The 24,871-nt window shown below is 42.2% G+C and overlaps 1 protein-coding gene across 4 annotated transcripts in view; it reads left to right on the forward strand.

Moving 5' to 3' along the window:
* INPP5A (inositol polyphosphate-5-phosphatase A) overlaps nt 1–24,871 on the forward strand; it is a 227,122-nt gene that overhangs the window by 32,127 nt on the left and 170,124 nt on the right. For all 4 annotated transcript variants that reach the window (XM_081912811.1, XM_081912813.1, XM_081912812.1 and 1 more), the window contains exon 2: nt 13,724–13,765. In XM_081912811.1, coding sequence (XP_081768937.1) covers nt 13,724–13,765 — 42 coding nt within the window. The remainder of the gene's footprint in view (nt 1–13,723; nt 13,766–24,871) is intronic.

The raw sequence follows: 24,871 nt of genomic DNA on the forward strand, positions 1-24,871 counted from the left end.
CGTAGGCTTGGGTGGCAAGTTACCATCGCCATCTTGCTGCAGGTACATGGGTCTTCTTGCTGTGGTCCCAGCAATGGACACAAATGCCCAGGTCAGGGCAAAAGAGCCCCTGCTATTGCTTGCAAAATGGATTCCACATAAAGCTACTCTGGTGTAGCCCTCACCTTCACCATGCAGCGGCCATTTGCATGTAGCAAGGGAGTTGGGACCATCTATTTGCTTTCTATGGGTTCCTCTGCTGAAGTTGAGGAGTCTTCTTCTTTGTCTGCCAACCAAGTTGGAGAAGGAGATCATGCTTCAACGCTGCTATCCGTAAGCATGCTTCACTTGGAAGTGAATTAGTTTTGAAATCAATGTGGCTTCCATCCAAGCAAATGTGTGTTTGGCTGGAATATTAAAATGGCTTGAGTTCAAATGCTTTGGCTTTTAACTGGCTTGTGGATTGAGGGCCATGTCTGTTATACGCCTTGTTAAATTGGGACATGACCTTTAAAAAATGTAATAAGCTGACTTTGTTTTCGGCCCAGTCCTCCAAGTTAACTTGCATACCCGCTGGTCATTGCAGCATTCCGTTTTACAGATGCAGTTTATACTTGCGCCGTTTCCCAAGAAAAGTCTTCTGTTGATGTTAGTGCTCCAAGGATCCTGCCCTTCAGTTGTTTCAAGGTGTGTGCCCTACCTTTTCTCCCTGGGCTTATCTCCCTTATCTCTGCCGTTTAGCTGTTTGTGCCTTAGGTGTGGCTGTGGTGGTTTCTTCTCCATCTTTGAACTTGGCCCTTGGCTTTTCTTGTTCCCTTTAATTTTCTTTCTGCGTTGGCGTTCCTTCAGCTTTGCTCTCTCTTAGGCAGTGCTATTTTTTTGCTAGGAGGTGCCAGAACTCGCCATGAACACCTTCCTTGTTCTCTTAGAATGGCAGTGGCACCCACCTGAGAGGTTCTGGCAATTAACAGCTGACAAAAGCCCTGCTCTTAGGGTCATGTTAACCAGCAAGGCCCTGTCTTCTTATTACAAATCCGTGAAGAGTAAACGTGTTGCAGCGTGATCACTAAGACTGACCTCACTGTTTGTGTGGGTGGGATCATTTGGATAGCCACAGCAACCCGATTGGGTCCCTCGGTTGCTGGGGTAATTCTGGCCAATGGGGTTGAGAGAATTGGCAGCTGGGGGACCTATTTATACCGCTGCACGTTGTGTCGAGCTTCCTTTTAGCGCCTCGTGCATCGCATCACCCGCCCACCCACCCTATATTTAAGGTTCATTATGACCTTGCTACGCCATCGTGGGTCGTACGCTTTTGGGACAGGGGCCCGGTAGGAATTTTCCCATTTGGCTGATTGGCTGGTGCCACTTGGGTTTTGCCTGCCACATAGCAAATCGTTACAACTTTGTAAGGTTTAGCGGTTAGGCATTGGTTCAAGGTGTGGTGAGGGGAGGTTGTGCGATAGGGTATTCCGTTAAAGGAATCCAGGTGCTCACCATGCTTTTGTCCGATCCCCTTCCAGGGGTTAGGGCCACGCCAGAACACCTGGAAGCATTTTGGGGTGAAGTTGCATCTGTGGTAGGACCAATGCTCCCGCAGTATGTTTACCCTTACTGACTTCTGCCAGTGTCCAGTTGTCAGTTTCCCTGCCAATGGTGTAGGTGCAAGTACCGGTAGTCGAACCAATGCCTAAGCAAACCACTCACATTCTGTAATCAATAAAGTTGTGGCCAAAATTATGCCAATAACCTTAAGTTAATATTGGTGTCAACTGTGTCTTTCTTTGGGAGGTCTTGGGGGTCTTCACATGCAACCAGTCCAAGTTTCAATGTTTCCCTCATGGTTCATAGCTGCGTCTGAACCCAGGATCATGGTTAAGGTCTCTCATTCTTAGCCATGACCTGTAACTTATCAGTCCAACTTTGAGTCGTGGATGAGGCTGTTTTGGCTATATAAGGATCTACTTTTGTAGAATGAGTTTGTGGTGAGTAAATAGGATCCTGATAGAGAACTCTGCTGTGACTGTGGTGTCCAACCTCCTGGGAAAGATCTGTCTTGGCCTTCTTCGTGCCTCTATTGTTTCAGCAAACCATATTGGTTTTTGTAATGTTTTGCTCTGTAAGAATTTAATCCATTGTTCTTGGTGGTATGATGGTATTTTATCGCCATTTGTGTGTACTGCCTTGAGTGTATTAAGTAAAGGATCGATATAAATTATAGAGTGGAAGGTGGGGTGTTTTTTGTTTGGTTTGTTTTGTTTTTTAAAAGCCCTGCAATATTTAATCTTTGTATTTGTCTTTCTGCTGTGAAACTTTGTTCCATAAATCAGGGCCTAACCTAGGAACTTGAATGCTCTATTTCTTCTATTTTGACAATTTAATTGTGCATACTGGAGGTGTATTTAACATTTCTAAATGCTAGGATCAAACTCTGAACCATTAGCTCCTTATAAGCATAATTTTAAAGATATCCAGATGGTAGTGCTATATCTCTAGGTGTTAAAATTTTCAGATTTCTTCGTCCAGTATTAAATGTGCACAGTCTTTTTTTAAGACAACAAAGCATAGTAGCAACAGATTGCTAAGGACTTATATTTTAAAGATGGCAGAAATAGCAGATGTACTGGACCTGCCAGTTTTACCACATTAAAAGGCTAATATCTTACAGACCTTCAAAACTGAGAAACAGAACAATTAAGTAATACACTGCACCATCCTACACATGTCTACTCAGAAGTCTCATTGAATTCAATGGGGTTTAACCTCAGGCAAATTGGTATAGGAATGTAGCCTAATTCTCTCAGTGTTGAAACTTGAGCAGAATGAAAGGGAATCACTGGTTGGGGAAGATGTTTTGGAACTAGATTTGGTAACTTTTCATTAAGATGTTTTGAGTGGGAGCTATGGAAGATATATTTTGGCATGTATTGTTCTTCAGTGAACTTTGGTTGGAGTCTTGTTAAATTTGTTCTCCGGATAAGTTTTCTGTAAAAGAAATTTTCAAAAGGAATTTGTATCCTTTCTGCATCTGTCTATCCTTAAATAGGAGGATATATATTGTACTTTGTCTTGTCTGCGGGCAGGCAATTGAACTGAATACTCCTTTGGGTTCTTCCCAACGCTATTATATTACATGTGAGCAAGAATGTGAAATACTAAGCGGGCGGTATTGCCATTTAAACCTTGCAATTTTAATGATTCACTTTGTCAGGTTATCAATCCTTTTAAGGTTTCTGGCATGAAGTAGCCAGCCAAAGTACTCTCAAGTCTTGATCTTTCTAGTGCTTATGTATTGCATGATTTCCCAACCAGTTCTATTTCACTTCCCATTTACTTTAAATCAGAAAGCAAAATTCTGATATCAAAGCCTCTAATTACTATATATTAGCTCTCCTTTTTTAATATAAAAGGTGCTCCTGGAAAGAGTATGAGGGTTGCTGTCCATATACCTGTCCCAGGTACAGCCTATTTTGTTCACTCCATTGTCAGGGAAAGTCCTGTCTGAACTAACACTGACTCATTTAAAATTCAGTAAAACACAGCCCTTTGTAAAAGCTAATGGCGGCTTAGGATACTCAAAGGTAGGGACTTTCAGTCTCCGCAACTGATCCACAGGACTGAGCTACTATGCTCATTAGGCCTGACACTCTGGAAAGTCCATGCCAATCTTGTTATTAGTAATAAAGAGTTAACTCCAACTTGCACAGTGTGATTTACTGCTTGCTCACTCCTGACAGTCAGGGATGATTGGAGTTGTAGTGAAACATCTGGAGCCACACAATTCACATCTCAGTCTCAAGAAAATGTTATTTTAACCACGAACAGGAGTGTTTACATCCAGAGCCTCAAGTGTGCATCATTCAAAGGGTTACCGCTCGTTTTGTTAATATTACAAATATGCCTTGTATTTGTATGCAACTTTCTTCATAAAGCAATTTTAGGGAAACTTCAAAAGGGGTCAGTAAAGTTTACCCCCTCCTCACTTCTGTATTCTAGTTGCTGGTATTATTTCAGCTTTGTCTAAAAATATATAGTTTTGCCGGGCATGTGAGTGTTGGGAAGTTAAGAAATTAGCTGTGTGTTGTGAAGCATTCTTTGTTTCAGTAACTTAGCAGCTCATGTGGTATCCATGTGCTTGCAGGCCTATTGCTTTATGTTCCTGACCAATATTATAAGCACTCCAAATTTAAAACACACACACATGCATAAAATGAGCTAGCATTGGTAGGAATCAGAATTTCAGGAAAAGGTCGAGATAGTGTTTAGTTGAAATGAGAGGTGGTGAACTGTGCACATATCCTGTTATTTTAAGAGAGATTCTACATACTTTTGCAGTTCTAAAAAAGAAGCTAGTGGGGACAATGGAGTGGCTGTTCAAGATATGTGTAGTACTGTGTAGAAAAAAGCAAATAAAAGAACCAAAATATTTCTGTTGACTGTGTAAGACAGAAGTAGCTCGGGTGTGTGCGCAACAAATGTGGCCCACCAGGCCCTCCCTATCAGGCCCTCAGGATCATCACTTGGCAACGTTTCTTCTCAGGCCGTACCCCTCACTAGTCCTTCTCTGTGCCCTCTTTTATTTGGCTGGAATGTGTCCTTGAACTGCAATACAGTACAGGTTGTCGCCATTTTGTGCGAGGGTTACTTTCCTGGCCACCGCACAAGTCAGCGAAACAAACATAAAACTGTTATGCCCCCACCAGTGGCATAGCGTGGGGGGTGCTGGGGGGGCCGGCCGCAAGGTGCACAACATCTGGGGGTTAGGGTTAGGGGGCGCAAATCCACGGGTTAGGGGGCACAAATCCACGAGTTAGGGGGTGCAAATTACTTGCCGTGCCCCGGGTGCTGACAACCCACGCTACGCCACTGGCCCCTACCCCTGTTCCGCCCTCTTCTGGGTCCAAAAGGACCTTTGTAATGCCATACCTCCCCGCAGCGGTGGAGGGTGTGCTGCGCTTTCCCACAGCAGCCGAGGGCCTTGACGAGGCTCCCTGTGGCGGTCAACGGCCTTAAAATGTAAAGAAGTAGGAGATTTAATAAAAAATATTAAATAAACTTCCATATAATATATTTAATACATTTTCAACTCATTTAAGAGTAGTTTAATTGATTTGCTAGTCATATTGCATCTGCTTCCCCACTCAGAGATCTAAGTGGAATCTATGCATGCATAAGCCCCACTGAGTTCACCTAAACTTGCATCTCCTTTCCTGGGAGTAAGCCTCATTGAATTCAGTAGGGCATGCTCGTGAGTAGACATGCATTTGCTTGCACTGCTTACTGAAAAACACCCTCCCCATCATTCTCACATAGTACCCAATGTCCCATTTCAGCATAAGGCAGTCAGCTATATCTTCTCCCCTCTACCCCTCCCCACAGAACGCCCCCCCCCCAAGCCCTCATCTCGCCAATCTCTCCCTTTTTATCAAAGGGAGGGAGGGCAAGCAAGCAAAACAACCCTTCCTTTTTAAGATGGAAGAAAGCTATTTAAGGGCAACCAACAACATAAACACCACCAGAAAATAAAAATGGTTCTCCCTATTTTTTTCACCAGCAGTTGTTTACTGATATATTGCCCTGTTGAAACACTTATCACAATGTTATTTCAATACATCTATTCAATGGTATGGCGATTTATTGCACAGCCCTAGCACACACCTGACCCCCTGACTGCTTCCTAGGAAAGGGAGGAGTGAGGCATTGGGGAGTTGGTACAGTATAAATGCACCAACAGAAGCAGTTATTGGCCCTGTGCTTCCCCAACCTCACTTTTCCTCCTCTCCTTGCTAGTATTAATCAGTGACTGCTGTCTTGGAGCTCTGATGAGTACCGCTGACCCACCGTACCATTTCCCACTAATTTCACTTTTAGGAGATGCTAAAAGCAGGTGTTTTTGGCAGGTGCTGCCTGCAGCATTTTTTTAAGCATCTGGGTCACTTAGACACTATGAAGTTGTGGAGTAAATACCAGCTTCATATCAGCAATGTGCTTGGTTCTAGTTAATTCATAGAGGACCATAGAGTAAGCAGTCGTGCCAAAAGCCTTTGTTCTTTTTGTTTTCCACGATGTAACAGACCAAGAAGGATATTCAGGTTGGTTGCTACAAGCCCGGACTGTGTGTCTTTAGCAAGCCATCTTTGTGCTTTTATACAAATAATTTAGGAACTTTGAAATTAAGTTGCACAGCCTCTCCTTTCTTGCTGCTGTATGGAAAAGCACATGAATCTCACCTTTGAAGAGTTTGTAAGTAAATCATTTTTAACTTCCCAAATGCATGGTTTCTTTTTCTTGCTAAGGGAAGTAAGGGGAACTTGGGGCGGGGGACTTAAAAGGTATAACAGCCTTTAGGAAGAAATTTTAAAAAGTCGAACAACCTATATTTCCATGCTTTACTTTGCTGGATTTTTTGTGATTTCAAATTTTTGCTGGGGCTTTTTCTCACCAAAAAATACTTGCCTCATACCTTGATCTAGGCATCCAGGGAATTCTCATTTTATTCTTTTAAACTATTTACAACCAAACACTAAAAATACCAACAGAAGCACTTTGGGCTCCCCACATTGAGTTGATCTTGCTTTACTTTTGTCATCCAAAATTCCCCCTGAGGCACCTCAAGATTCAGAATTCTTCCAAATCCTATACATTCAAACCACGAGAAAAAGACAGAATGCTCTCTCCCATTGGCTCAGAAGGGTGTGTATATGTAAGAAGTCAAATAAGGATCTGAAATAGGAGAGGGTGACTTTTTTTCCTGGTGAAATTCCTCATGTGTGCTTGTCTCAGCTGCCTTATTTGGCAGTTGAGAGGAACTAGCATCCATTGCAGGGTGTTATTTTCACCATGCCCACAGAGAAATACTCCTATACGTTTGCATTAAGTGAAATTTGATTATTTATTTATTTTTATTCAATATTCCTCCATTGGTCATTAAAAATTACCAGAGGGTTGGCTACATATATAAAATTGGCAATGAAATGTTTATAAAATCTGCTGTACATAGTGTAAAATTCATATCCAATACACAGTACTCAAGAAAGCAGGCCCACTCTTAATTCCGAAGCGCCTGGCAGAAAATATATATATTTTTTAATCTGGTGGTGTAAACTGGAAACAGTGTTGGTACCAGCCTGGCCTTGGGTGGGGATGAGGAATTGTTCCATAACATGGGCTCTGCTGTCAAGAAGGCCCCATTATATGTTCTGTAAACTAAGTCTTCGTTTGTTGACGGAATAACTAAATGGTTTTCCTTGAGTATGACGGATTTCTAAAGAATACAGACAACTACCTCTCTGATGTCAGGGACTGGCTGACCAATGGAAATACCACCTTGGTTTTCCAGGAAGTTCAACCAGGATCTCTTTGCAGAGATGAAGTGACCTTTGACTCAGTGTGTTGTTTCAAAAACTATTGGGAAGCCTTTTAGAACAGAACCCAGCAAGTTCATTTTCTATGTAGATCTGACATTGAAGCCGTTGTTTGTTCCACAATATCGTCTTCCTGCTGCCATCTGGTGAACAAATTCAGTGAAGGCAGCTAGTGATTTATTTATTCACTTTTATTATATTTTATATCGACAGCAAATGTGATAGTTTATATGTGGGAAGAAGTTTCTAAATATTTTAAAATGGGAACTAAACTCTTATTTTATTCAAATACCACTAGCTGTGATCTGTTTAAATCTCATCACTTAGTCAGAATGTCCCAGTGGACAGAGATTTTGGAGGGTTTTTGGATTTGCCCACTTCAACCACTTTATCTTCCATCATGGAGTTGGATTCTGCTAGGACAGTTAACTACTTAATGGCCTCCATTTCTATCTTCAAAATTGAATGCACTATTCTGTTTCACATAGTGGCTCTGAAGACGAACAAGTTCAAATATATTCTACTCAGAATTATATAAATGCTATATAAATGCTATATAAAAGTCTCTAAAGGGTGGCATGCATTGATTTGATTGAAGACAGGATCGAGAGGAAAAATTGTAATGTCGTTTTGTATATTCTTTTAAGCACCAGAGGAATGTGTGTTGCCTAATAGCCAAAACTTTGATTCACTCATATGTGCCCAAATACAGTAAGCCTTGCAGAATGTTTCACAATCTCTGTCACATTTAGTGATTAGTTTTGTATCCAGCATTCAGAGGTTGTTCCTGTTTCCACTCACGGCTTCCTTTGTGTTTTGACATAATCTCTGCTGCCTTCTAATACAAATTAAGTTTATAGAAGACCCATGGAGTGACGTCCAAGACTGTGCTTTGCAGTTGCCATGTTTGTGCCTTACTTAAAAGGGCAAGGCCTTGTAGCAGAGCTCATGAGCTCCAACTCCATACAGTGGTATCTTGGTTCTCAAACTCAACCCATTCCGGAAGTTGGTTCCAAAACCAAAGCATTCCAAAACCAAGGCGTGCTTTCTCATATAAAGTAATGAAAAATGGATTAATCTGTTCCAGACTTTTAAAAAGTACCCCTAAAACAACAATTTAACATGAATTTTACTATCTAACGAGACCATTGATCCATAAAACAAAAGCAATATTCAATGTACTGTACTATAAAATAAATAAGACAGTATTATAGTTGATAAAAATTAAAATTAAATTTTTTTTCTTACCTGCACTGATAATAGTCATTGTTTGGATGGGGGGCTTTTATCCATTTCTGCCGTCACACAATCAATCAATCAATCAATCAATCAGTAGCTGAACTGGGTTCCACACAGTCACAAAAACAAATTAACCGAAAAAGCCTAAAAAACAAAAACGCAAAATACCGGTAAATAGCAAAAACAAAAGCGCCAAACTTAATCCGTTCCAGAAGTCCGTTTGACTTCCGAAATGTTCAAAAACCAAGGCGCAGCTTCTGATTGGTGCAGATGCCCCAGAAACAATAGCCAGCAACCGCATCGGACGTTCAGCTTCCGAAAAACGTTAAAAAACCAAAACACTTACTTCCGTGTTTTTGGCATTTGAGAACCAAGGCGTTTGAGAACCAAGATACCACTGTATTCTGTTTCACAACCACATAACTTAATGGCAGCAGTAAAGCTGATAGGATGGTGAAGTGCCCTTTTGCTCTGAAATTCTTAGGCTCGGTCTACCTGGAAAGGGGAACCTTTTCAGACTGATGGCTGCATTCCATTCTAGGCAACATTCTGGAGGCCACATGTTAATAATAAAGGCTGGGCTGCAAGCGAAAGTGTTAATTTTCCCTCTGCACAGTAAACTAGCTCTAACCCACCCCCAGCATTCTCCACCCAAGGAAAGCAAGAAGCACGATCAAAGTTCAAGGGTATATTCCAGCCAGGCGAAAACCCTCTCATTTTCAACTAACCACAGTTCTCATTATGTTTTAACCCAGACAAGCTGTGGTTAGTAATAACTATGGTTTGCCGAAAGGTCGAACCTTGGTTAAAGATCCTGGCTTGTTTTCAGTGAACCGGTTAATGTTAATAATCATAGTTTCAAGTTCAGAAGCAACCCTAAAATGTGGTTAAGTTGAAAACAGAAGTGAAAGCTTCTGATCTCCTCTTTGTGGTCATCCTGGAGGCAGGGAGGGGAGGAAGGAATGCCTCAGGCTTGTACACACAATCAATTAAGCTACAGTTTGGTGTTACAAGCAAACCTAGCCTTCGAGTATTCAATTGGGCATGAACAAGGATGTGTAGGTAGGTCCATAAAGATATGGCAAATATTAATTTTATTATGTTTCTATACTGCCCTTCATCTGAGGATCACAGGACGGCTTCCAATATAAAGGCACAAAAATACACATTGCAGGGTGGATAAAAATCAATGATTTTTTTTAAAAAAAATCGGATTTAAAAAAATTTATATCAGATTTTTAAAATAAAATGCTTTTGCAAGAAAAGTATTTCTAAAGATAGTTTTCTATTTAAGTTAAATTATAGTCCAAAGGCTATTCATCAGGAAATAATGATTTGTTTTAAGTTTTTCATGTTTGCTAAAACTCAGAAAAGTTTTTTTTTTAATTGTTTAACCACATCAGTTAACAAACATGGATACATATGCTATAATGTTATTGTTTTAGTTAAATAAATTGTTTAAGTTGTTATTAAGGAAATGATTATTTTTCTCCTTCCAATAAAGTACAGCAGAAAAGTTGTCCAAATATAAACAGTTAACTTATTAAACCTCACAATAATTTCATAATTATCTGTCTATGTATTTCTAACAGTATGACCAAATCAGTAAAAACTACTCTGAACATTTATTATTCCAAAAATGAAACCTTTATCTGGTTGTAAACACGGTATTAAGATGATACCAGCAAGAATAAGTCTTACTGTATAAAAAAGAGAGAGATTTAAATCAAGTTTTACTGACTAGTGATTTAAATTGTTTGATTTAAATCAAATCCACCCTGACACAATGTAGTAACAAACTAAAGCTATACCCTCCCAACACACACAGTTTGAAAGGCCATAGATAATTTAATATGCCTTCTCCTGCTTTGTGGCTCCTTGGTATACTCCAGAACTTAGAGCGAGGAAACGAGCTGAGAGACGGTTTGAATGCGAGTGGAGGGAAACTGCAGTCGAATGCAATTGAACACTGGTGAGGGTTCATCATGGAGCTTACCTAGTGGCAGTCATGGCAGCAAAGAAGTGTGCATCAAGCCCACTTGATCATCTGCCTGTGACTGTGCCTGGTGCAGAGAAAAATGGCTGTGTCTAAACTCCCTTGGCTACCTTGACTGGTTGGGTAGGCAGTCCCTTTCTGCCCAAACCCAAATGCAGAGAGCATGGCCATGGCAACTGGAACTTTGCTGCCACTGTATAGAAGAGGGCTAGGAAGATGTAGTAGCCATGGCTGATTTCACACACCAGTCAGCGACACTGCTTCGAACAAGGCTTTGAACAATACAATTTTGTGAATAGTAACTTGTGACTTGGTAATCACAATGGAAATGGAAGAGAGAAAACCAGAAACATCACACCACTGAAAACATGCATGAAAAAGCACTAAAAGTTAAATATACAGTGCCTCGGAAAATAAGGCTTTCACCTGGCACCACAAAGATAGAGGGGAAAGGAGGGCATTCCACAACTGGGGCGTCAGCACTGGAAAGGCCTTCACATTTGCCAGAATACCCAAATGGCTTTGGGAAGTAGATTTGTTACTTTCTCGATGGCCTTCCGTGAGTTGTTCCAGCAGAGCTCTCTTTATGCTCCTTTGAGTAAGAACAGTCTTAACTGCCTTTATATATATAAAAAATGCTATACTGACAGGCTGTAAAAGCATGTCAAATGATAGTTGGCATTTGTGATTATAGGTCCATGAATTTTCTCTGTAATTTTCCAGAACGCCGTGCAGCCGCTGAGCAGAAATAAAAATAAGTTACCAGCTCTATGGCTGGGTTGCCTTTCCCATACCTCTGTCCTCTCCTTGTGTAATGCTGGAATTATTTGGCATCTATAAAACAGCTGCCATAAAGTATTTTATAGTGCAGCGATCCCTTTTCATAACACCGTTGACTGACTGCCTTGGACATAAATTTATTTTGTGGCTTTTTTTCTGGTGTTGAGTTTTGCAGTTTTTGCAAGGATTGAGTTGGCTAGGAGCTGTTCCCCGTTTGGAGGTGGTTGTACACCAAAGGCTTGTGAATTTGCATTCCAGCCACTGAGAGCCAACTTCCCGTTTGTGTAACAAACTCAGTCTGCCATATTAATTGTTTAAAAGGCTTGCAGTGAATATAACATGGTGGCGTGGAAGGCTTGTGATGTTTGAAAATGCCCTGAACTGATGCGACTCTCTTCTCGTATTTGTTTTCCAAACTGAAAGTGGCGCCAAAACATTTTCTTCATTTTGCTTTTCGGAATTGTAGCTCTTGACAGTTTAAAACCGATAATAAGTCACACAGAAAACATAAAGCTTTGACGTCAATACCCGAGAACTGTAAAAATATTTTCCTTTCTCTTTTTGTGACAACCTATAAATCACTGTTTTCGGTAAAATATGTCTATTAGAAGTTAACAAGTGGGACCTGCAACGAAGTGTTGCAGTGTGGAGTGTTTCTAGTTTAGGTGCCAGCCATTTAGCCCTGATATCTTCCTGTGTATTTCATTCCATTCCCCTTCTCCCATAATTTTTCTTAGATCGTCACGTTCCTGCCTCCCCTGCTTCCAGCAAGCAGCTCACAATGCTTTTAGATAGTCTAATTTGTGCACTGGGCTGTACAAGTGATACTATCAGTGGACACCATTGCAATATCTTGGCCTGTCAGTCCTGGAAGACCTGCTCCCTGGAGTGCCCAGAGCAGTTACCAGTGGTGAGCCTGCTGGGGTGCTATGACTCCAGCAACTTATCAACAGCTCTGCCTGCTATTTCCAGGTCTGGCAGGGTGGATGCAGTTAAAAACACACACATTTGTTTCATTATTCCCCCGCATTTCAAGAGTGGCAAGTGTCTCCAGCAGCCCCATGTTTTTCATTTTTTTGTAATATCTGCTTCCAGTTCAACTTTCTATGTACAGTAGTACCTCAGTATTCAAACGTCTCCATTGACGAACATTTCGGTTTTCGAATGCCGTAAACCTATGCTTTGGTTTTCGAAGCCTTGGAAGTTGAACATGCCACGTGACTTCCGCTGAATGCAAGGTCCTGTGGCCTAGCTGTCGGCTACTGAGTTTTCGGTTTTCGAATGTTTCAGAACTTGAACAGTCTTCCGGAAAGGATTATGTTCGAAAACTGAGGTACCGTTGTATCTGAGTTTTCGTTCCAGAAAAAATGTCTGCTGTATAGCCTGGCGAGTGGTGCTATGAGAATATCAAATCTCAGTTATTATGAACGAATCATCATAAATATACAAAATAAAGATACCAAAAATTTGATATCAATAACAGCAACCACCGCCACCCCACCCCAAACAAACCTCACCAAACAATACCCCAGCCCAAGAGTATTAGACTTTGTAGCTGGATTGAACCAGGGGCCCACCCACCCCAGCCAGGTGGAAGAAGGCCTTCAAGGCGGGGGGCAGGTCTTCCAAGACTCACAACCATAATGGTCCATTGACTCTGCTGGGACAGGCCAGCTCCATCAGGCCGCCTCCTTCCTTAAATGTCACCTGCAGGCTGCCATTCCATCAAACTGCATCAACAGGAGAGAGGAAGCAGAGCTCACTCCATCGCCTTTGTTGGAGTCTCAGCTCCATCAGCTACCTTCCTGCCTCAGAACTGTGTCAGCTGGTCAATACAGGAACAATGGTCTAGAAATTGGTGTCTGAGTTTTGATTTTCCTTTTTCCCCTTGTATTTTTTATTTTTTTATAAAACAAAGCTTGTAAGCCTGCAGATAGGGAATGTCTTGTTTTGAATTTATGTAAGCCGCTGTGAGAGCCTTTTTTGGCTGAGGACAAATGCTATAAATTAATTATATATAGTGAGTTGTATCCAGTGCTACTAAAATTACTAATTACTTACTAAAATTAATGGTCCTAGATTAGTCATGCTTGTTCATTTCAATGGGTCTGCTCTGAAGAGAACATTGAATGAAACCCACTATGTCAAAGTTCCTTTGGTGAAACGTTTTATTGGTTGTGTGCCTGAGAGAAGCAATATCAACTTCCAACATCACAAAAATCAAAAGTCTTATTTGTGTGTAATTGAAATACTCCTTTTAAGTGCACATGCTAAAATCAGTGCTTGTATCTTTTGTTTAGTCATTTTGCCTTGTCTGTATTACAGAAGTCATATATTAATTTTATTTTATTTGTTTATTTTCCAGCCAGAAAATTTACAGAAGAATTGGCTTCGGGAATTTTATCAGGTACAGTGAGAACTATTTTCTTTCATGACATAAAGTCAAACAGACTGTCAGCATCTTTATCAGTGGGCTAATCTAAACATCAAAAACCTAAAACCTAAAGAATCTGTGAAAATTAAAAACAAAAGAGCAGCAGGACTGGAATAACTTTTATTTTTTTTAAGTGTACAAGGGACAGTAGGCTAATACTCGACTGTAGGTTTTGACTCTTGTATACACAGCCTTAGAAGAGGAAGATAAAACATTTCTCTGCAAACTGCCATTATAAACAAACGTCCTGAACAAAACAAAACTTTTCAACTGTCACTAATTAAAGCCATATAAATATTTCCTTTCTTGGACCCCAAAACATAAACATTTGTCAAATTTACATTGAAATGCATTGTATAGCATTGTTCAAGACACCATATAAAATATTTGAGAGACTGTCCATTTTGTGATAAAGGATTTTTTTCCTCCCAAAAAATAAATAAATTCTAACATGTATTTGGCTCTGTTTAAACTCTTACCGGAAATCATGAGTAAGGCTGCTATCATAAACATGCTTGCCTGGAACGTAGTATTAATAAAAATCAATAGATAGGGCGGTCTCTTGCAAGTTGCGAGTAAAGGTCAGCCAGTGTTTAAAAGAAAAATGAAGGATTTGTTTCAGTGGTACTGTATAGCCATGGCCCGACTTAAAGAGAGTGATTTTGTTTCTTTTATGTGTTACTAGATAAGACTTCAACATATAAATGTTTAGAAAAGGGATGGGAATGCTGTAGCCATCCACATGTTGTTGGTCTCAGACTCCCATTAGTCCGAGACAGCATAAGGGATGATGGGAGTTGTAGTCCAACCAACATCTGGAGGTTCCCCATCCTTAACTTGGGGGAAATGTCCCAAACTCTAAGGATCACAGAAGCCGATTTTTTTTCTGGTAATAGATACACTGGCCTGAAACTTTAGGATCAAGTTTTATATTATACTGGAATAATATAAGATTCCGTTCAAGCTAAGGTCCTGTGAAAATCAACTATTTATAGACTTTATTTATTTTTATGGGTGGAGTAGAACTTGGATATCAATTTATATTGTTTAGCACCCACGTAGATAACCTCATGTTTTCTTGAATGGTTGAACTCACCTAAAGGAGATCCCGTTCTCTGTGGAAGAAAAGACTTTCAAGTGAGGAATAGAAGTGGATGTGCTGATGGGGGCAGCAGGCGGTCAAAGCAGTAAATGTCAAAGGTCAAGTCTAATGGGAAACCCAAGCCTGAAGTGTTCCTATTATCTCAAATGTGTCTTCACTGGGGCAGATGATTTAGGGCAGGGATGGGGGAACTTGTGACCCTCTGGTCTACAACTCCCATCTGCCCCAGCCAACATGGTTGGTGGTCAGAGATGATGGGAGATGTTGTCTAACAACATCAGGAGGCCCACAAGTTCTCCATCACTGGTTTTTAAGGCCTACCATCGGAGCATCTCTAAAATCTTTGTAGAGTGGTTCAGGCCCCACTGAAATGTCAGAGCTTGCACTGGTTCAGCAGTTTGGTGAGTAAAACCGATAATGACAGCAATCAGGAGTGACTCCAGGTTTTTGTTTAAGAAGGCCCTATAGCAGGCATCAGGGATCTGCTGTTAAGGATGCTCTCCGGTGGTCCACTGACCTGCCCAGCTGTCTTTCTCCTTAGTTGAACTATGATACCAGAGGCTCAGCTGAGAGAGAAGTGCGGGGGGGGGGGCTGCATAACAATATGGGGAGGTAAGTAGGGAGAGGTTCTGCCTACCTCACTTGTCTGGTGTTACCTCTATATCCCATTTAAATGTATGGAGGAGGCACCTGGTTCTGAAGGATGTCATCAGCTCACAATGCATTCAAGTGGGGTTGCTTGTTGGAAAGTGTCTCTACGTAAAAAAATTCCTGATATGTTGGAAGCTGAAGCCCTGGGCATAAGCAGGCTAGGCATACATTAGGCAAGGAGGATGTGTGGCTGAAGGGGACCTTGCCCTAAATCAGTGCCTGAGGAACACAAGCTCAGTTCAAACCCTGAAGGGCTTTCCAGACTCTGCACTGTGTGGAATAGGGAAGTAAAAATGACTCTAGATTTTTTGCATACAATCCAAATGACGTACATGCGGCAGGTGCTTTTTGTTGTAAATTCCCTCCCTTCTTGTCCCTCCCTGTCTTGTTCTACTTTAATGTCCCTGGCAGTTCTTACAGGCAGTGGCAGTGGCAGCAGCAGTTGTAGCTTCCCCATTTCTTGGGAATACTTTACTCAATCTGTAGGTCAATCCACACGTCACAGGAAACCAGAGTGAGTGGCTTACCATTATTCCACTAATCTGGGCCACTGTGCTCCTCCCCATCAATGCATGGGGGAAACAAACCACAGTCCTTGACTAAGTGTTATGTACAAATTGGGGATTGTGGTTGTTTGGGTTGTGTGTGTGTGTTCTTGTTTTTTCCTCAAACCATGATCAGTAAGCCAGAACAGATAGTGGCTACAGATCATGGTTTGTTTAGACCGAAACAAACCATAACTCCACAACAGTTCTTACTCCAGAAAATGAGAACGTGTGGCCCTCTAGAAGTCATTGGACTTCAGCTCCCATCATCCTTGACATGTTGGCTGGGGCTGATGTGAGTTGGAGTTCAACATCTGTGGGGCTATAGATTCCCCCACACTGGGCCTGTTCCTTTTGCTATATGGGGTATAGGATACATACAACAAAAATTGCACTTCATGGAGTTACAACAGTAAAAATATACATAAATAACAAAAACTTTCTTTAAAAGTCCCTGCTTTTGATAAATGTGTTCTCTTCATTAAGGTAGGGAAAATCAGTGTCCATTGTTTTTTAAATGGTTGTTGTTGGAGACATATCACAATGTCAACAGAGAAGAGTTGGAAAATGATTGTAGATGGTTTGTTTTGTGAAGTTGAAACAAGATAAACCACAAACCACATTTCCCCCGTCCTTTCTGCGGAATGTAATTTGCATGTATAGTCGTGTCAACATAATGTTCATAACCTCTGTTAAACTGAAAGTTGAACAGAACTTCTCTAAGTGGTGCATACGCCCTTTGAAAAAAAAAGGAAGAATACTTAGTGGTACTCACACGTATTTCTAGAAAGTGTAATCTGCTATGGCTTTAACTAAGATTTCTCTTCTTCCTTATTCTTAACCGTTTTGATCTACAGTTGCAATGTTGCTCCCTCACCACCACCCACCCAATTGACTGTATTTCAAGCGAAGCTACAAATAAAGCTGGTCCTCTCACTTCTGTATTTTGTTGTTTGAACAGATTGGCAAATCTAGGGAGGAACTGCAGAAATTCTCTTTCTTATAATTTGCTAATTTATATACCACCAAGGTGGCTTCTAAGTGCTTAATAAGCATGAAAGCAATTACAGAAAATAAAAACGCAATACAGTGGTACCTCTGGTTACGTACTTAATTCGTTCCGGAGGTCCGTTCTTAACCTGAAACTGTTCTTAACCTGAAGACCACTTTACCTAATGGGGCCTCCTGCTGCCGCTGCACCGCTGGAGCACGATTTCTGTTCTCATCCTGAAGCAAAGCTCTTAATCTGAGGTACTATTTCTGGGTTAGCGGAGTCTGTAACCTGAAGCGTGTGTAACCCAAGGTACCACTGTAGTCAAAATACACAAGAAAGCAATTTCATCAAAACATGAAAATAAGCACTTGCAATGAAGTTGTACAATGAAATAAGCCTGTTAAAGCAGCATGGCTTTTAGGAGTTAAAAGAGGAGTTAAAACAGGAGGTTCAAGTCCAGGAGATCATGTAGGGGAATAGGTGTTTCTTCAAGAGCCAGCAGAATGCCAATACTGATGGGATGTCTTGTATTTCCACAGTTATTAAAATGGAGGTCTGGCAGCAAAGGTAGATTTGTATTTACTGCTACATCTTTGGGATGTTTGTAGTATATTGGCTAGGATTTCAAACACCAATAATTGCAACAGTAGCATGTAAAATAGAAAGGGGAGGGGAATTTGCTGTGGCTGGTTTTTTACAAATCAGTTAGCAACCGTAGTGTTCCTCTCTTGTAAAATATGAATATTAATTGACTTCCTTTGTGTGTGGACGATGTACATGTTTTCTCTCTTACTTTCAGTCTGGGAAGCTGGAGGTGGAGGGGAAGCAAACAGAGAAGGTGGTCCCTACAGCATTCCCTCAAAATTTCAAATGTGCCACAGGCCCAAGAAGGTTGGTGGCCCCTCCTTTTCGGCAAATAGAATGATGCAAGATGGTGGCCCGACCCTCCACCCCATGTGAAAATTGTTTTTGACACTTATAAGAAGAAAGGAACTCAGAGAGCCATATAGAACAATTTGAGCAAGGCTGGGAGTGACAGTTGATTAACAGCCAAGTAAATCCATTGTATTACACGGGAGGAAGTTTGTGAGGGAGCGGGGTTTCTCTAACTACCCTATATCTGCAGCTGAAGTGATGACGGCATCATCAAGTGTCAAGCTTGAGCCTACTGAAGTGGAACATGCTGAGGGGATCATCAAGCAGCTGATTCATGATGAGTCATGTGCCCAGAGAATTGCTACTGTATTTGTAGAGATATCAGATAATCATAGAATTGTAGAGTTGGAAGGGATCACGAGGGTCATCTAGCCCAGTGTTCCCCAACCTTGGGCCTCCAGCTGTTTTTGGACTACAATTCCCATCATCCTTGACCACTGATCTTGCTAGTGAGGGATGATGGGAGTTGTAGTCCAAAAACAGCTGGAGGCTCAAGGTTGGGGAACACTGATCTAGCCCAACCCCCTGCAATGCAGGAATCTTTTGCCCAACATGGGGCTCAAACCCATGATCCTGAGATTAAGAGTCCCGTGCTCTACCAACTGAGCTATAGAGGTCTCTGTCCACTGGAGATTTATTTATTTAATATCATGATTGACACGTGTAGCTGGGGCAGGTAGCCTGTTATACTGGACTTTTGCAACTTCTGCAGACTTGATGCATATGCCTCCTGGGAAGTAAGCCCATCAAGTTCAGTTGCGTTTACTCCCGTGTAAGTGGATATAGGATTGCAGCTTTGTCTGCCAGGCTGTTCCCCTGAGTGGAAAAAAAGGTCAGCAAGGGACACTTGTGGGCTGGCTTTAAAATGAAGCGGTTTGAAGATTTCAACTAAGCGAGTTGGCTTTCAACCAAGAAGTTGCAGATTAACATTTATGTAGATGGAAACATACTGATAACTTAAATCTGATTATGAACGCCGTGATACTGTTCCCCGCACCTCACTTGTTATCATTTCCCCTTTTCCATTGTGGAAAATGCTGCTGGCTTGGTTTGGTTAATATTTATAAAATTTGTGGAAGGGGAGGGGGAGAATTCCATGTTGCTACCGAAATAAATGTCCAGGGCAGCTCATACACCCACAACACCCACACCCATTAAAAATAAGACTTAAACTACAAGTCAGCATTCACTTAACTTGAGAGTAAAAGTAACTGAATTCAGTGGGATTTACTTCTGAGTAAACAAGCATAGCTCTGTACTGTAAATCAATAAAATGTTGATGTTATTGCAATCACAAACCAAAAAGCAAAATTTTGCAACAGGTATACTCAGGTAAGTGGAGGGCACAGTCAAAGAACACTTTCTGTATGTAACAACTTAGGGTTGAGGGTGGTCGCTGGAATGCAACTTGCTGTGTTGGCAAAGGCTCATGGGAGGAGATGTATCAACGTCCAGAAGGCCACAGGCTGCTGCCACTCACTGCTACAAAGGCTTGGTGGTGGACATGTAGAGAGGAAGCTGCTCTTGGGTGGCCAGAAGGTTGATCAAGATCTCTTGAAGGATCTCTGCACGATTAGAAGTAGATGAGCAAGGGTTTCTGACTCTTGATTGTTCAACAATAGCAAGTCCCAACATACTACTGGTGCTTAAAAGCACACAACTCCAGTCCTTAAAATCTTGCACTGGTTGCCCATATATTGCCAGGCCTAGTTCAGGGTTTTTGTATTAATTTACAAGGCCTCTAATAACTTGGGTCCAGAATGCCTTATCCCTTCTATTCCAGTTCAGTCATTGAGATCTTTGAGGGAGTCTCCAGGTGAGTCAGATTAATGGGGTCAAATGCCTAGCTCCTACTCAACAGGAGTTGTTTGTTTCCGTAATGTGGACCTGATTCTCTGGAACCCCCTAGACAGGCCTCTCCTCCGGTTGAACTTCAGGCGCTTTTTATATCAATAGTCACGTTAAGGAAGTCATTTTATGGTTAATTTTAAATTGATTTTACCCTTTGTTCGTTCTTCAGGTTTTGTGTTCACCTCATTAAAAACTCCAGTAATTAAATGGTGTATAAATAGCCTGAAATAAACATGACAATATGGCATTTTTTTTTCACTTACACAAGGCTGCTGAAAGTCTGGGAGCAAACAGGACTGGACTTTTGTATGAAAAGGCTGTGAGCTCAGTCCAGTTCTAGACACAAAAAGGAACTCCTAGGCTCAGAATGTGTTCAGTGGCTTTTCTTTAATTCTAATCTCACTTCTTTTGCACTTGGTTCTGGTTTGCAGATCTTGGGGCTCCAGTAAAACAAACAACAAACAAACAAGCCACAAAGTAGATCTTGCAAGCCTGAAATCTGCTCACATTGAAAAGCCATACCAATAAGCCCACCTAAGGGAGAATTACTCACAGCACAAAATCCTGCGGGGATCAGGTTTGTTTTAAGATGCAGTAACAACATAACTTTAGATAAAATTCAACAAAAAATTGCCTAACCAGGAATTTGGCCTTCCTTGATTTATTTAGCATGGTAGAATGTGGACCACACTCAGGGCAGAGCTTTGAAAGAGAAAGGTCTGGTTTAGAAAAAGAAAAAAGGTTGTGGAAATATGTTTGCATTTTGTGGTTTTAGGGTAAAGCCAGATGTGTCAGTGCAGCAGAAGAAGCTGCAGGTTCTTCACCTCGCCATGGGTGTCCGATTTCATAATATAAATATCAGGTGTACACACTAGCATATAAAACACCAACTCAACCAGAACTTCGCAGAAAGTGAAGCTTTCCTGTTGTTTTTGGTCCCTCATTGAACCATATGCAAGATTGGCCAGCCTTCATAGTTCTCCTGCCCCACAAGTTGCTGTAGCTTCGTTGAGTCTCTGAGCTAGGCCTAGATTGAGGTGGGGAGTTGCAGAGAGGGAGCACATTCCCTGGGTGAAAGGTTGAGGTGGGGTGGGGTTCAGCAAAGTGTTCTCCTTTATGGGAGAAAGAGGACACACAGTTGGTGACTCCTTATGAGTTCCTGTTGAGATCCACTTAATAGGAGAGGTGGGTATATCTTGTTAGCAGTATTGTACTACAGAGCTTACGTTCCAGTCAGGCTAGTACTTTGATTTGGAGTACTTTTAATTGGGGGGGGGGGGATGATGACTGGTGTCCTATGGGCTAGATCCCCATCCAGCTGTCAGACCATCTCCTTACCCTGCCTCCCCAAAATAATTAGGGGCTTGAAAACAGTATCCCCCACAAAAAGTCTGAATTTTCAGACTATTTTCAGGGGGAGTTGCAGCTGGGGAAGGATCTTCGATGTGGTGCCATTAATGATGCCAACAGGTGGCTTTTTTCAAGTCTAATTGTGGCTGAGGGGCATTTTTAGGGCTTGCAGCTGGGGTCAGGATAAACCCCTCTCTGCATAGTCTGACCCTCCTTCTAAATCTGCCTCTCCCTGTGCCACAATTTGGCTTCAGAACAGCAACATTTTTTTGTGCCAAGGAAGGTTATTTTTCAAGATGAAGTGCTGTTCACAGAGAGTTCTTCGTGGAAAGCACAGCTGGGGAGGAAAGCCTTAACCCCTTCCTCCCCCGCTGCAATTTCCACGAAGAGTCCTCTCATCCCCTGCTTCACAAATAGGTTTGGGGGTGGGAGCCAAAGGCTCAAGGGAGATTCATGCACGTGCTATATGATTTTATTCATGTGCTGCATTGGTGTGCAAGTGTTCCTGCCGACTTGTGGCCCCTGAAGGGTTAGGCAAGAGAAAATGCAGCTCTGGGACTGAAAAAGTTTTCCGTCCCTGAAGGCTGAAGTCCACAGTTAGCTGAGCAGGAAACATCTCATCTATTCTCGGTGCAGGGTGTGTGTGAGAGAGAGACCCAGTTATTTATTTTTCTGATGGGATTCACGGGCCCTCAGTTCATCCAACCTGTAAAACAGCCTGTAGCAAAAGAGCTTCACAAAATGTGTTAAGTTAGTGTTTTAAATCTGAAAGTTCTTTTGCCCCACCTAAACTGAGAGCTGTTTACAGTGTTTTAATGTAAACTCTTTCTGTGCTGTTGGAGTGTGTGACCTTGTGTGCTTCTGGGTTGGTTAGTAAGTTTTGTTTTAGTTTTAGTCTTTGACAGTCCCTCCCTCAGAGATCCCTCTTCAGTTCAGGTGGAAAGGCTTGAGCAGTATATGACTGTTGAATGGCAGGCAGGGTGCGGAGGGGAAGGACAGATGAACTCAAGTTTTATCATACTTGGGAAGGCAGCCAAGCCCTGTGTGTGACATCATGGAAACTTGTGGTATCCTGTGTGTGTAGAGCGGCAAGAAAATAAGTACATGGCCCACAGAGCCTTCTTTTCTCAGAAGAATTTAAGCTTCTGCAGAAGCAGACTGGATTTAAGAACAGAGTGGTTGGTGGGCTAATAAACTATTTCTCAGGAGATAGCTCTGGATTTGTATTTATTTTTTTTAATGTGCCTATGCCTGGGCTTTCGGTTGAAAGAGAAACTCAGAAAACAGGAATTTCTGAAAATTAATTTCCAACGTTTCTCTTTTGCTAGGGGGAATTGTGAGGAGTCAGATGAACTATGCTGAGTAATTTTGCTTCCCAAACAGGGGGAGTCTATCTGCGTACAGGGTCACTAGAGCTGGCTCATAGGCCAGACCTGGGTTTTCCTGCCCTCGGTTGGCCATTTCGACAGGGCCTGCCCACTAGGCATTTCTATGGTCCCAGAAGACCCACTTTTCCTTTGTAGTACAAGAAGCCCAGTCAAGCCCAATCAGCTGGTGTTGCCCCCAATCAGCTGATTGGTGCTGGTGGTCTCTTTCCAAAGCTGATAGGCGCTGACTTTAAGCTCCACTTTCTGCTCCACTGTGCTCCATGGGGAACTCAGCTGATTGGTGACGACAGCAATCCTCCTGGCCATATACAGTTGTCCAGGTTTTCTGCGTGTGGATGCCCATTCCCCACCAAAGCACACAAAAGGAAGGATTTTCCCGGCTTTTTGAAGTCCACGGTGCATCCTGGTCTTGTGAGCAGTAGTGAGGCCCCTACTCTCTGCCCAGCCATACACACAGTCAAAGCAAACTATGCAGGAGACATTAATGCAGAAGAAATGCCCTAGTGGAGCATGATCATCTGTGCTTCCCTTGGAGGGCAGTGCTCTAAAGCCCGTTTACCTGTTAAGCGTATAAAGGGGTCTCCTCAAGGACAGGGGACAGCAGGGACCTGCCATAGGCCCCCCATGGCTTCTGTGGATTTCCTCCTGAGAGCCACACATTCCAAGTGGATGCCTGCAGAGGGGAAACCTAGCCGTAGTCGTTTTTATTAAACCAAAGATAGGGGATTTACTTATTCATTTTAAGTGGGCTGATCATTTAGAAGGCTTTGGAATGTGCCCACCCCATCTCTGGAGAAGAATGGCTCCGTACCAACAACTGTGGAGACTCTCTTTTATGCTTTTTGTGTAAATGAGCAGTGAAGGGAGAGCAGATTATGATGTAGAAGAGATAAAATACTGTGCTGTACACATTGTAGCACAAGCCACATTTAGTTTGTGATTTAATTCACCCTTGATCCAGATTCCTCTACTGTTAGCAGGCTGGGTTACATGATGTTCTGTGTGGAGCCTTCATCCTTGTCTCTTTTGCACACACACCCTTCTCTTGTGGGGAGAGAGAATCCTTAGTTCAAATTCCCCTCCCTACCTTCAATGGATCAACTTTTTCTAGGTGAAAGAGGGAACTTCCACATATCGAATATGTGTTCTTATCCCCTTTCCTCCTTCTCTCTTTCCTCTTGAAAGCAGAAGAGAGACCAGCCCCACCCCAGCCCCCAACACCCCCTCATAGAAAGTAGTCATAGAGTACAGTAAGTAGTTGCTTAGATATTAATACTGGAAAACAAACAGGAACTGTAAGTCTCTGCCCATGTTTGTGTACACACAAATATATCCCTCTTCTTTCAGTAAGTATTATAACAATGCAAGTCTGCCCTGTATGGGTGCCAAGGTCTGCCACTTGGAATATAGGCTATTGTTTGTTTGACCTGACCTTCTGGCCCTTTGTTGACATTGAGCCTTGCTGAAGAGATACAGGGTTTCTGCTGTCCATTCAGTGTTCATATTGCCAGTGGACTGATCCAATTGGCTAGCAATATGCTTCTTTCTGCTCTCATACATGCTGATTCTTGATGCAGTACCATTTTTGTGGCCCTGCGTTGTCACGTACAAAGCTGTCAGTTGCCTTCAGTTTATAAGACTGTGTAGATTTCATTTTGGAGGGCAGGGCAGGTGGATTGGTACACCTGGCTTGATTTGGATGTGGGTGGAAAGGTCAGATTTTCCCAATAGTGGCTGGTACATTTGAGAACTGTGTTGACCTACCAGCCCCCACAAGCTCAATCATTGTGGAGCAGGAGGAGGATTTTGTCCAGGAGAGGGCAGTGCTGAACGCTGTGGACAATGTCACCCCCTTCTCTTCATCAAACAATTGGTTGTTTCAGGAGTTGTTGTTTAATCGTTTAGTCATGTCCGACTCTTCGTGACCCCATGGACCAGAGCACTCCAGGCCCTCCTGTCTTTCACTGCCTCCCGCAGTTTGGTCAAACTTATGCTGGTAGCTTCAAGAACACTATCCAACCATCTCGTCCTCTGTCATCCCCTTCTCCTTGTGCCCTCCATCTTTCCCAACATCAGGGTCTTTTCCAGGGAGTCTTCTCTTCTCATGAGGTGGCCAAAGTATTGGAGCCTCAGCTTCTGTCCTTCCAGTGGGCACTCAGGGCTGATTTCCTTAAGATCTTCTTGCAGTCCATGGGACTCCTCCAGCACCATAATTCCTTAAGATCTTCTTGCAGTCCATGGGACTCCTCCAGCACCATAATT

Source organism: Podarcis melisellensis, assembly GCF_964234715.1.
Source record: "Podarcis melisellensis genome assembly, chromosome: 5".
NCBI lineage: Eukaryota > Metazoa > Chordata > Lepidosauria > Squamata > Lacertidae > Podarcis > Podarcis melisellensis.